The following is a 14,575-nucleotide window of genomic DNA, read 5'->3' as shown; positions in this document are numbered from 1 at the left end:
TTCAGAAAAAAATTTGAAGTTTTTAATACAATTCTTCACCTGTTCTGAACCATGCAAATGCATATCATTAAGTTGCTTTCATAAATTTTTCGATAGCACTTGATTCTCCCGAATTGAGTTATATGTATAAGTCCATTTAATCTTCAATGAGGTAGAGTGCTCCCAATCCAGAGATTCCTGAAAAAAAAACAACCCAAACGATCGTTTAACATCAGAATCTTTAAGGTCAAATTTCGGCTCGTCCGCCAATAATATTCGTCTCCACTATTCTTCAGTCCGATTCCTTTGAGCCTTTGCGAACTCCAAACGTGCTTTTCGATTCTTTGATGATATGAATGAATTTTATTTTGCTGCACGATAACTATACAACCCTGTGTCATTCAAGTGTCGTCATACTGTTAACTTCTGAAATATCGAATTCTAATTCACGAATTTTATCTCTAGCACTTGCTAGAGTTAAAAACTCGCAATGGGTTCTTTTTCAAGAACCTTATAAATTTACGATAAGTATGAAATATACTTTTTCTTCAGTTGTCCACCTAAATGTTCAGTTTAAGCAATTCCTTTATATTTATTAACTACACCAATTTTTACTGCTTTTGACATTTTATACTTTTTTACTTAATTCACTTTGTATTGTTCCAGCAATCATCAATTTTAGATTGAAAACGTTTTTACATTTATTCTGTGGTCTTTCAGTTACAATTTTACTGTAAGTTTCAACTAAACAACATTTGTAGTGCTTTATGCAACATAAAAGGCTAATTATAAAACTGCTACGTCTTCCTCAATTAAAACCCAGACTCGAAATGAACAATGAATTTAACGGGACAATAGTACTAAAACGATACAAAAAATAACGGAACAATGAATTTAACGATAAAAGTTCCCATGGTTTTGAAATGTAATTATTTTTAAACTGTTTTTATTCATAAAAAAAATAAACAGTTTAAGGAGAGACATGGAAGTGAAAACAAAACAGGAATTCCACATTTATTAGCAAACAATTTAATGATAGTTTTTAAGTTGAAACTGTTCTGTAATTATTTAAATAATTTGCTTCCTGGAAAAGCATTTTTTTTTTAGAATTCCCTTAGTTTATGAGGCCAGTGTATATAGTTTTAACGGAAATAGTTATAATAGTTATTTCAATAATAGTTCAAATAATTGTTACAAGAATAGTTGTAATAATTATAATAATTAGTTTTGAGTGTCTAATTTAACTGGGATTCGATTTAACTTAAACTTTGATAAAGAGTATATAAGAATTTTTTTCGTTCATTTTTGTAAACAGTCCAAATCGTCCAGAAGAATATTAAGATTTAATTTTATTTTTTGTATTTGAATTTAGTTTTTGGGGTTATTTTTAACTTTTAGGTTAATTTTTAATTTTTAGATTTAATTGCAGATTTCAGATTTTTAGATTGCAGTATTTTTTTTATTGCTTTCGATTCAAATGGCATGGGAATTGTAACTGTGAAATTCCGGATTTTGTTCAACTTTTTAAGTTCTTTAGTTTAGAGTGCCAACTTTTGTATCGTTGTAGACCCAATAGCTGCTGCTAAGATTTAAGTTACGTAATAGGGATCTCATTGAACTTTGCCCAGCAAAAGAGAAGTTGTCTTATTCTAAAGGTTTATGGTCTCGTTTACACGAGAGAAATTTATTTGAAACAAATAAAACATGCTGACGTTGAGGCAAATAAAAAAGTTCTTCTGTATTTGTTTGTGGAAATGAGAGATGGGGGGGGGGAGGGGGATTTAATGCCGTCCAGATACCTGTATAAAATAGCTCACTGCTAGATAGCTAATGTTATATAGCTACCTGGAATGCTGTTTTAAAACTTAAACTAAAGAGTAGTTTTATAATTTTTAATCTTAATTCTGATTAATCTTGGTTTCTAATCTTATATCATAATTCTATTTTTAAATAAACTTTGTCTTTTATTGCAGGTTTTTTGTTTCTTCACAATTTTATGCCAGGAAAATAATAAACGACATTTAATTTTCGTTCGAAAATATAAATAATATTTATTTTAATGTTATTAATATTAAGAACAAAGAAGTTCATTATTCATTTTAAATTTCATGTATTAACTTAAAGTTTAGTAAGATTAACACTTAGAAATAGAAACGTTTATTATTCGAGTAAGGTGAGTGTCTGCGAGTGTCTGTGCGTATCTTTGTGCATGTGTCTGAAGAGGAAAAAAATCTTTTGGTATAATGAGTTTGGTATATTAATAAGTTTTGTCTTTTTGTTAATTGGGTAGAGTAATTTTTAGATAAAGTTTTGCAGGAAACTGTATAATATATAACCATACTATTTTTCTGCCTGCAAAAAACTTTTTCTTTTCTTTTCTTTTCTTTTCTTAAAAACTGCAAATAAATCCACAGTTAAAACATTCATCACCCACAAATCAACACGAAGTTAAATTTTAAGAAGCAATGCAAAAAAAAATTTTTGTTTACATTTGCTTAATGCACGTATAATTATGTTAACCACGCCTATTATTTACAATCGATAACGCAAACCGCATGTACATCATTGAGCCACACGTGGAACACTCAGCTGTCAACAAAACGTGTTGATAAAGTAAATATTTCCTACGTGCGCTGTGGTTGACCAAAACTGTTTTTTCCCAAAACATCGTTGGATATATTTCCTTTTAAACAATTTCTCAACCGGAAAACAACTTTATCAACTCCCAGCTGCCGCTTATTTCTTCTTGATTAAAAAAAGGAAATAAAGGAAATATGTTTCTTTGCTACTCAACATACATACATACATACATACATACATACATACATACATACATACATACATACATACATACATACATACATACATACATACATACATACATACATACATACATACATACATACATACATACATACATACATACATACATACATACATACATACATACATACATACATACATACATACATACATACATACATACATACATACATACATACATACATACATACATACATACATACATACATACATACATACATACATACATACATACATACATACATACATACATACATACATACATACATACATACATACATACATACATACATACATACATACATACATACATACATCATAATGATAATGTTCATCATAGTCATGATCATGATCATGATCATGATCATGATCATGATCATGATCATCATCATCATGATCATCATCATAATAATGATAATAATAATAATAACAATAATGATAGTAATAATAATAATAATGGTAAAATAATAAAAATGATAATAATAATAATAACAATAATGATAGTAATAATAATAATAATGGTAAAGTAATAAAAATGATAATAATAACAATAATGGTAATAATAAAAATAGTAATAATAACAATAATAATGATAATAATAATAATAATAATAATAATAATAATAATAATAATAATAATAATAATAATAATAATAATAATAATAATAATAATAATAATAATAATAATAATAATAATAATAATAATAATAATAAAAATAATGATAATAATAATAATAACAATAGTAATAATAGTAATAATAATAGTAATAGCAATAGTATTATTAATTTTGATGATGATGATAATAATTATAACCATAACTATAATTATAATTATAATTTTATTTATAATAATAGTTGTAATAATAATCTTTTTATTTGGTTAAAACTTTTTTATATGAATCTAGTTTAACTTTTAGAACTCTATTTCTCTTGCGTTAATAGAATACGCTTGTTTTCGTTAAAAATCATCCTTGGTTTGGTCAGTGCTGTCTACTGCGTCGTAATAACCACAAACAACTAGCGTCACTTGAATAAAGGATATCCTGGCTTGACTTGAGATGAAGAGCTTTACATTGAGATAAATTTTAATTCAAAAGAGCGGAAAATAAAGAATCGGCTGAATTCATTGATTTTCGCCCGTTATATGAAATACTTTTTTATTTCAGTATAAGAAACAAGTTTTTAAAAAGTGTAAATCTTTCCGTATCTTGGCCTTTCTGTTATTTCGTTTGCCGATTCAAACTAAACGCAGAGTGTTTACAAAAGAATATAAAATCTTCCAGGAAAGAGATATTTTTCATTACTTTTTCGTCTTTCTTAGAATAGTGAAAACTTGAAAAACGAAACAAACAAAACAAGAGCTGGAAACGAGGTTGGAAAGATTGAAAAAGTGTTCATCTAAAAAAAGTTTTTGCTTTTTTTTTTTTTAAACTCTATTTTTAACTTTCATAGAGAAATCTTCCAAAGAGCAAAAAAGTTTTTTAAAAACCTTTACACACAAAAAAAAATTATTTCTCTAGATTTGTAAACATTTTTAAAAAATAATATAAACATTCTAATGTTCAAAGAAGTAAACTTGTAAAAAAAAAAAAAAAAAAAAAAAAAAAATATTTCTAAATTTTCCAGATATTGTGCAGTAAATTATCAAGTTTACAAAGGTATTCTGTAAAATATTAAGCCTGCGTTTCAAAATATTTTAAAATACGATGAGGGGAGTAGATTTTTGTTATTTTAGGCAAATAAGCAATTAAAAATGTAAAAACATAAATTTTTGTTTCAAGTGGAAATATTTGGTGAAAGGGTGGTAAGATAGGTAAGGGTGCCACTCGCCGCATGATTAATACACTTTACATTTGATATATATATTTTTATAGGTTATTAGGGCTCTACATATTCATAATACTATAATATTTCGTATAATATATTTATATATTTATAGTAAAAGGTTTGAAAACATTACAAGATTCTTTTGGGAAACTAAAAAAAAAACTCAATCAGAAAATTAGTTTTTATAGCCCTTTTTATATAAAAAAAAACAAAAAACTTTTAGTTTATAAAAATTACTGGAAGATTTAATATGAACAAAAGATGTAAGCAAAGTACGTATAAAAAACAGAATAAATGTCAATAAATACAAAAAAATGCAAAATAAATTTTTCAATTCAAGTAGCTTAACTTTCCAAATGCAGCTTTTTTTTTTGAAGCTTTATGGAATTTTTTTTCCTGAATGTTAAAAAATAAGTTCATTGAACTCAATAAGGATAAGTAGGTGCGGCTGATGCTCTGTACGGTGAATAGTATGAACCCACACGTTCTTGATCGGGCACAGCTGAAGAAAAGCTCCCGTATGATGTTACGTTTATTGCTGGATAAAAATCCCTCGTTTCGTTCTGCTGAAAATTGCTGCTTGGCGATGAGATAAAACGTGGCAGAGTGTACATCTCGTTTGACGAAGAAGCCAGTTCAGTTAATCGAGAAGATGCTGAATTGTCTCGATTAATGTGGTTTGAATCAACGCTTGCTGAACGTATATTGTAATCAAGAACAGGGACGTTTGTTATATGCTTTTCAGTAACATAGCGATGAGCATTCGATGAATCGCTCATGTTGTAACTCAAATGATAGTTTAGGAAGTTGGAATCTAGGTTTGTGTATGTTAAGTTGGCTTCCGTGTATGGGGTTGTTTTTTGAAACATTTGACTGTTGTTGTCGTATGTGTTAATTTGTTGATGCTGTTGAGCACTAATATCTTTCACCTCGTCTTGCTTTTGAAGAGGTGAAGGCTTTTCGCTTTCATTGTTTTTATCTGAAAGACTTTCAATTGTTAAGTCACAATGAATGTCAGTGGTTTTTTCGGACTTTACGATATTATTTGAAGACAGCTCTTCTATTGTTTCTTCTTTAGACGAATTCGTTGTTCTATTTTTTTCGCTACGTTTTGATTTTTGTTCAACGGTAGGCTTTTTATTTTCCTCGGCTGGTTTTAAGTGTTTGGTTTCTGATGAAACCCAAATTTCAGATTCCTCAGACTCTCTATCTTCTCCATCGCCATCTTCTAAATCTTCATCATCTTCCTTTTTCATATCTTTTCTTCGGAACCGCCTGCGTCTTCTTAAATAACTGCCGTTTTCAAACATATTCATAGAATCTGGATGAAGAGACCAGTAGCTACCTTTACCAGGCTTATTATCATCACGTGGTACTTTTAAAAAGCACTCATTAAGACTAAGGTTGTGACGAATTGAATTTTGCCACCCCTGCTTGTTCTGCCTGTAATATGGAAAGCGCTCCATGATAAACTGATAGATCCCACTTAAAGTTAGTTTTTTATCAGGAGAACTTTGTATAGCCATTGAAATAAGAGCAATGTAGGAATACGGAGGTTTAACAAGCTCCTTTTGCTGGTTTTGCATGCTTAGCATTGGGTAGGTTGAGTAGTAATGATGGTGGTAATGTCCGTCTGTGTAAGGGTTTGGGTAATATGGGCTACTTGACAAGTTTGTGTATTGAGAAGTAGTTCGATAAGCCCCTGATCTGTAATACTCTGCATAGGCTTGTTGATCATTACTGTAAGTATAATATGGCGCAGGGCACGTGGAGCCAGAAGCTGGTTCAACAACTGTAGATGTTGTAAACGGTACGGTAGCATCCATCATTCACTATAGAAGTAAAATTTGTTTAAAAAATAAAATTTGAAAGCAAAAAGCAAAAAAAGTCAAAAAATGGCTACGTTTATCAAGTAAAACTATAAAAAATCATTTAAAAACTTTTAACAGCTCATGATAAAATGAGAATCAAAAACTTTTAGTTCATTTATCTGAGATTTTGTCTAAGTTGTTCTTATTTTGTCTTAGCAGCTCTTAACAGTTTCCCCAGAAAGTAAAATTTTTAAATGAACTTCATTGCAATACTGCAAAGTTTCAAAACCCAAAGCTTGTGTGTATTTACACATAAAAAATTAGTATATCAAAGCGTTGTATATTTGAGATGATGTTGAGGTGATGAGATAAACTTCACATAGAAACTAAACAACTAAAATTTTTTGAAATTTTTTTCATGGGATCAAAACAGAAAAAAAAAAGCTTTAAACAAAATGGAAAATTTGATCGAATTTAAAAAGAGCAATACAATTTTTTACGTGAGTTTTATGGCACAATACAGTTTATGAAGCGAGTTTTAAGCACATATGTACAGTAATAATGTGCTTTGTAGTAATGTGCAACAAATTTCATGGTTGTACTTAGAACATGTTTTAACATTCTACGTTTTTTTGCGGTACAAAAAAAAAATAATTGATATTTACTTTTATAACTTTGTTTTTTAGTTTAAAAAAAATCAACGTCAAAATGAAGGTTACGATAGCAATAACAAAGCCAGCGTAATTTTGACAATATTTTTATTGAACAAAATAACAAAAAAAAAAAAAAAAAACGAAAGAAAAACACATATACCCAAATAAAAAAAACAACTGTATTCAAGTCAGCCCAAACCAATGTTATTTTTTATCAATTTATATCAATATATAAATCCAAAACGACAACAGTTTTGTTTAGCGTTCGCTCAACAAATCCTCCTATTTCTTGTATATATTGGCAATAAAAATTTAGCAAGAGCAAACGCAATCGTAACCCATACTCAGAAATGTTATTGACAAAGGCTACAAACCTTGACGAAGAACAACACAACTGTTTACCAAGTCACCACCAAAATATGCACTTCGTAAGATTTCTTTCAAACTCTTTTTTCTCTGAAAAAATCCACGCTTTTAATTTTATTTTTACGATTAGAAGCGAGTATCTCGTTTTTGGTAGACACAAATTGTTCGATGATTCAAAAGAGAAATGCCCGAACAAAAAAACCGAGAATAAAACAACAATTCGCTCACAGTAACTTATCTGTCACGTCGAGGGCCTCCCGCTGCGTTCTTCACTTGTAGTAGTGATCTTACTGAGATAAATGTCAATCAAATCAAATAGCGCGCGTGTAAATAAAGATCCATACAATGTACTTGATTCGCCAATTTTCCTTCTTTCGCACAAAATTTCATTAAGAAAAGTGCGATAAACGACAACTCATTAAGCGACACCTTTCAACCCTAAACCACTTCTAATTTTAGGTATATTAGGTAAAATTAGATTTATTTCGCAAGTTTTCGGTGATTTGAAAATCGCGCGTCCGGTAACTATGGATTTGCGTTGACAATTATTATTACTTTGTATTTCTGCTAGTATTATAGATGTTGTTGTTGCTGCTGTTTGCTGTAGTATTTGTTATTTAATGCATGATTTTTTTTAAAAAAAGATAAAATATAAAAGTAATAATATAAGGATAATAGGAACTACAGTAACTTTATTGTTCTATTCCGGCGCCAAACCACATAGTGAAGTGTAAATATAGTTTTAATAATGCATATGTAATATATTTAACACAATGTTTGTCAGTACTATTAAAGTTATCGAGCTCGTGCAAATTCTTTTATGACAATAAGGCTTTGAGGCAATAAAAATGACGCACGATACATTAACTAGAAATCGAACTGAAATTAAATAACGGAAATAAAAATTTATTAGATGAAAATAAAAAAAGTCAAATTTAACACCAGGCGTCAAAACTTGAAGTGATTAAATATTATTTATCAGGACCAATCAAATTACCAACATTTATTTAAGAGTTTATTTACAAGTTTTTCTTTCATTCATAGCTCCAGGGAGAGTGAGAAAGAAGAGGGGGAAGGTTGGAAGAGGGGGAAACTGGTGATTTTGAAAATTTATTCTGAAATAAGAAATTTTCCATTAAAATCAAATTTTGATTTTTTTAAGTTAAGGAATATTTTTTTATAAAGCTTTGATACCTTAGTTAGCAGTTTTATTGATGATTAATGTTGTTAACAACTATCAGCGCGAAAACAAACAGTCGGTTAGATATTTTCCTAAATTCTTAAAAAAATTTTCCTAAATTTTAAAAAATGATTTGAATTTAGAAAAACCATACTTGTTTATACAAACCAATATCAAAAACAGTTCCTCGAAATCTTTGACGAGGCTTTTTTCATGAAAGACATCCTGCTTTAGGTTGTGTTTACACTTAACAAGTTACGTGATTGACAAAAACTCAACAGCTTCTATTTTGTAATCTATGTTATATCCTATTACCAAACAGTGTTTAATTTCCTCTGTTAACTAAACCAGTGTTTTTTAAACAAGGGAGATTTGTTGACAAAAAAAAACAATGGTATTTCCTTTGGAATCAGGGCAATTAGCATCTCCGATTTGCTTTTATTCAGTTTTTGAACAAAACATTTTCAATAATTATCTCCCTAGATTTTTCATTAATTATCTCCCTTATTCTTGAAAAATTACGACTGCATGTTTTAAATATTTCAATACTGATGCAAATTAAACTTGATGCTTAGAACTACTGCTCTTCAGTTGAATAGTGGTTTATATCACCTACTATCACTGCCTATTGAAATGCGAATAGGATTTCACTAAATGCGGCCAAAATTGAGCTTCTTTTAAAAAAATATAATCAAAACTTTTGAAGCTGTGAAATTTTTTACGCATTGATAATTTAATAGCTTAAATTATTAACGGGAAAAAGTTTTCGCAGCTTAAAAGACAGACTTTTTTTTTAGGTCCTGTTTAAAGTTTCAAACCAATAATCAAAGGATTTAAGTTTCAGCTCAATAACCCAGGATTCAAGTTTCAGACTTGTGCCTCGCTCTAACACAAAGAAGCTCATTTTAGCCAAAGTTCGTCATCATTCAATTTGATTTATTGCATAATAAAAAGTTAAAATGTACAATTTTAGTTTTGAATTTAGGTGGTGGGGTTGTGGTGAGGGTGGTGGTGGGGGTGTGTGGTGGTGGAAGAGGGGAGTAAATAAATGTATTAAACTTTTCAGCCTTCTGGAGCAGTAACATGTAGACGCAAAACAAAACTGTTTTTATCTTCAACATCTAAATAAATAAATAACCCCCTCTCTCCAATCTGTGAGACTTGTAACATATTTTTTTATTAACTATTTATTTGTAAATTGCTTCTTTGCAGATTATTTGTTTGTTAATCATCTATTTGCAAACTATTTATTTTGCAATTATTTATTTGCGAATTATTTATTTGTAAATTACCTCTTTGCATATTATTTACATCCTAATGATTTATTTTCCAATTATTTATTCGTAAGTTATTTATTTTCTAAATATTTATTTTCCAATTTTTGTTTCCAAAATATTTATTTGCAAATTATTTATTTGAAAATTAATTATTTGCAAATTAATTATTCATCAGTTTTCTGCTTATAAACACAAGATTTTTTATGACATTTTAGAGCCTTTGATAAGAGCATTAATATTTTTGTTGACGAAAAAACGTAATCTATTTTTTTTCAGTTTGATAGATATTAGGCCATTTACAACCTTTTTAGAAATCTGCTTCATCTGCTTATTTTGTGAGGGTAAAATCTCAAAGTTAACTTGGAAATACATGCTGGCAATTAAAAATAATAAAAACATTAAGACTTTGTTTTTAATGAATTCATTGAAACTTTTTATGAACTTTAATGTAAAATAGAAAAGAAAAAAAAAAAAAAAAGAAAACAAATGAAAAGAAATAAATGCAAGAAATTTTTTTTAATTTTTTTAATTTTTAAGAAAAGAATATATATTTTTAAGCACATATGTACAATAATAATTCAATTAAAAGAAATGAAAATCAAAAAATTTTGTTAATTTGAATTTGATAAAGCAAAATAAATAGAATGTAATTAGCATTATTATGAGATTAATAATATAATATAAATATATTATAAATATAGTATAATATAGTATTGATATGAAATGAGTTGAACTTATGTTTAAATGATTCGTTAAGAACTTGTTTTTTTTTTTCTTCTTATGTTTGCTTCATTAGAAGCAAACATAACAAAATAAAAAAAAAAAAAAGAAATGGGAGTTTAGCTTCTTATGACGAAAACAAAAAGATAAATCTGAAAAAATATTATAATTGATAGTATCATTTTTTATTAAAATCTCAGGTTTAATGAAGCAATAAGTTTTTACAACCTTTGTTCCATCGGAAGTCTTAATTATATAAATACAAAAGAAGACAATTGAGATATTTTTAGCTAAGTAGGTTACTCTGAAAGACTTGTAAGTTGATATTTATATCCGGCAGGCACAGATTTTTTGGGTCCTTAAAATAGTTTTTGTTCAGTTTTGTAGATTTTCTTAAGGAAACCTAAGGTTAAAATAGAAAAAATTTTTTCAAGTTTCGGCTTGTAAGCTTCAGCATTAATACAATTTTTGCATATGATAACAATATTTTGGAGTTAATTGTTTTGTAAATGTTTTTTTTTTAAATTGTTATCTACATATTTAACTGTTATCTGTATATTCAACCAATTGTCCCTTAAATATCGGCCCCCATTAAATAAGAATGAAAAGAATAAGTTTAAAATTAACCAAAACAATAAAAAAAAAAAAATAAGTAAGTAGTATGAGCATACCTCACAATAAATACAATTAGGTCCGATTTGACCAGTTGAGAGGGGCATGGATGCACAAGAGGGGCGTCTGCCTCGGACCTTACTTAACCACTTGGAAGTTGAAATTTGTTTCAATTTGTCACGATTCATTTTACGGTATTTTTTAGCATCCTGGCGATGGTACTTAAACTTTTCTGAAATAAATATTTCAAAATTATTCAAGTGTATTTTTTCCCCATAATTATCTTTTAAGTTTGTTAATTATTAATTAATCCTCAAAAGTGCAACAAGCTTACTTTCTTGCATTTAATGTAAAAAGGTCTGAAAGCAGTATATATAGAGAATTTTTGAACTCTTTAGCTTTCTATTTATAGAGAGATCAACATTAATCACCCAAAAAAAAAAAAAAAAAAAAAAAGTTAGTGATAACTATCAAAATTTTACCATTTTGCTCGATGATGGACGATGAAGAGTGTAAATATCAGCTTTGAGCTCTTTCCTGATGTTTTTATATTTTTAATTATTTTATATCCAAAACAATCTTGATCAATTTTGATATATGTAATGAAAACTGTAACGAGTAAACGATTACAACTTTAAAGACCTATATGCTATATTGATGGTTCATCCTAATCTGCATTCATAAAATATATATTTTTACAAGGTTTCGTGTATAAATATTTAAAGATTCCGAACTTTCAGAAAAACATTACGGAAATTCATTGATAAAAAAAACTGGACATTTCTTTGAAAATACCAAAATAAAAATATTGACTTAAGACATAATGTTGAATCAAAATATTTTAACTTGATTTTTAAAAGATAAACGTTTGATCTAAAAAATCAAAACTATCCATAGCGCCCCTCTAGCTCAACGGGTTTATCCACAAACAAAAGAGATAATGATTAAATGATTAACATTGAATTTGTGTCAAACAACGAAGTAAGAAATTTTCATTTAAAAAGAATATAAAAATCAAATAAGTTTTAAAGCAAGAAACTTTTATTTGATTTTTTTAAAGTTTATTGAGAAGCCGTTTAAATTTCACACGTGTATTTTTCTTATCGTTTTTGTTTTTCTAACTTATAATCTTTCCGTCGATGAACATAAACCAAAGTCAATAATAAAAAAATTTGAGAATGAACTGCAATGTCATGAAAATACAGTTGATATTTGTTGGCTTATCAGAGCTTTATCTACTGAATTGATTTTATGTTATGATGATAAAAAAGAACCCAAAATTTTTTGTTCGAAATAAAATACAAAAAAATAACTCAAAAAAACATTAATCATTTTTTGTTGCTACTAAAATTAATTAAAAGATTTAAAGCTAATATTAGTTATAGCCACAAAAATAAGTACATAAATATATGGAACAATATATGAAATACATGGAATACACACTATATTATATATATATATATATATATATATATATATATATATATATATATATATATATATATATATATATATATGTATATATATATACATATATGTATGTGTGTACAGGCGCGTGCGTGCGTGTGTATGTGTGTGTGTAGTTTTAAAGATTAGTCAAGGTAGATTGTAGTTATGGTATATATTTTGGACTTATTCTTTTTTTTTTAAACAGTTTTTAAGAAGTTATAAACCAAAACCACCACCTGCCATTAAATCTTTCAAAAAAAAAAGAAAAAAAAAAAGAAATAACGTTAGGATTGTCTAAATGAAACAATTTAAGATAGAAAAATAGTTTTAGGAATTTCTGTAGCAATGCGAAATGATTTCATTTTCAGTGTATTTGATGGGGTCCACTGAGATGATGAGTAAAAAAAAGGGTGTGTCCTCCCTTGTTGATGGTAGTCAAGGGCATTCCCTAAGATTATTTAAGCGTTTAAATGTTTTATAATATGAAGTATTTATATTATTTTACAAATCTCTTAAAAAATGGTAAGGTATTAAAGTGTTTAGAGTCCTCCAGCAACTGCCTTGCAGATAGCCCACTCCTCTCCAAGGAAGACCCAGCAGCACGTCAACCCTGAGTTTCCCTTTGAAGAGTAAAAAAAAAAAGAAAAATATCAGTTTAATACAAGTACACCGGCCTATGCCAGCTACACTTGATCTTAACCATTAGGCCGAGAAGCGATCTTAAAAAATGGTGAGATGTACAAAAGTTATATGAAATTTTAAAGTCTATGAAATTTAATAAATTTTAATCAAGCACATGATAGAATCAAAAAGATTTTGGGTCATGCAGTTCTGCGGTGCTGCAGAGAATTAAAGTCTTCTTTACATAGCTTTTAAAGGTCAATCTGTAATCTGTTTTTAAATCTGTAAAAGTATTCATTACTTTATCAATAACATTATAGGCAAAAATTTTATCTTAAATCGTCTCCAAACCAGTTAATCCAGTATATCTTTATTCTAGTAATTGAACTATACAAGAATACCTTTCTGAGGAAAACAGGATTTATTTTCAGCTTTCAAGAAAAGCAATTTGTTTCCCTTAGGTAAAGAACTGGTTCTAAAAGGGTCACAATCCGGAAGAGGAAGATAATATCATAAATATTATTACTATTAATTAAACTAATAATTAAAAGTGGGTTCTTTTCAAAATTATTCTTTTCCGACCCCAAAAAAAATCTATTGGTGAAACTGTTATAAGGAAGATATGACTTAAAAAAGGTATTAAAAAAATTTCAGCCGCAGGTATGAATGATATACCAAACTAAAATCATTTACCTATAATAATGTAAGGAAAAGAAAAAAAGAGAATCATTGATTGATCATTAATTGGTGAGAAGAACTGTTTGAAACAAAAAAAAAACGAAAAACCAAATAAATCATTTCAATTTTTTTTCAAATAAATTTGTCAAATTCTGATAAATGGCATTAAAAAAAAACTGTAGCAAACAAGGTAAACAAGTAAGTAAACGAGGCTAAAATTCTTCTAATGGCATTTAAATTAAATGTAGAAAATCTTTAGAAAGACTGGAAGAAGGAGACAAATGCATTGTTCTGAGTAAAACGCATGATTGAACTTATGATATCTATGATTAAACGTATAAAATGTAACAAGTATGAGATTAACCGTCGGATTTCTAAAGTTAAAATTAGCATTCTTATCAGAAACCAAGAATTGTTTCAATTTTTGTGATAATCTGTAAATTACTCGAATCAATTTTATTTTAGGATCAACATCTGAAAATAGAGGATGAATCAAACTCGAAAAAACAAGTCACCATAACTTGGAAAAACAAGTCACCAGTCACTTGGACCAATAAAAACGAGTTACCAGTCACTTGGA

At 28.1% G+C, this 14,575-nt stretch overlaps 1 protein-coding gene across 7 annotated transcripts; it reads right to left on the bottom strand.

The window, feature by feature from the left end:
- Nucleotides 1-4,802: 4,802 nt before the first annotated feature.
- On the bottom strand, nt 4,803-11,976 carry LOC145192948 (uncharacterized). 7 transcript variants are annotated; one of them, XM_090100222.1, is made up of 3 exons: nt 11,730-11,976; nt 11,307-11,479; nt 4,804-6,460 (listed from the first exon to the last, which is right to left on the bottom strand). In XM_090100222.1, exon 3 carries the CDS (start codon nt 6,455-6,457, stop codon nt 5,054-5,056), a length of 1,404 nt encoding a protein of 467 aa, XP_089956348.1. In that variant the 5' UTR covers nt 6,458-6,460; nt 11,307-11,479; nt 11,730-11,976; the 3' UTR covers nt 4,804-5,053. The 7 variants fall into 7 exon arrangements, with proteins under 7 accessions (XP_089956351.1, XP_079926425.2, XP_089956348.1 ...); XM_080070297.2 differs by lacking the exons at nt 11,307-11,479; nt 11,730-11,976 and adding exons at nt 7,467-7,548; nt 7,687-8,072 and having other exon boundaries at nt 4,806-6,460; XM_090100225.1 differs by lacking the exons at nt 11,307-11,479; nt 11,730-11,976 and adding an exon at nt 7,467-7,676 and having other exon boundaries at nt 4,803-6,460.
- Between the last annotated feature and the right edge of the window lie 2,599 nt (nt 11,977-14,575).

This window comes from Hydra viridissima, unplaced genomic scaffold, assembly GCF_058129835.1.
Source record: "Hydra viridissima isolate aposymbiotic clone 2 unplaced genomic scaffold, HvirCarnegie_v1 scaffold_10, whole genome shotgun sequence".
Lineage (NCBI taxonomy): Eukaryota > Metazoa > Cnidaria > Hydrozoa > Anthoathecata > Hydridae > Hydra > Hydra viridissima.
Note: the sequence above shows the minus strand (reverse complement) of the source record. Positions and strands in the feature narration are given on the sequence as shown.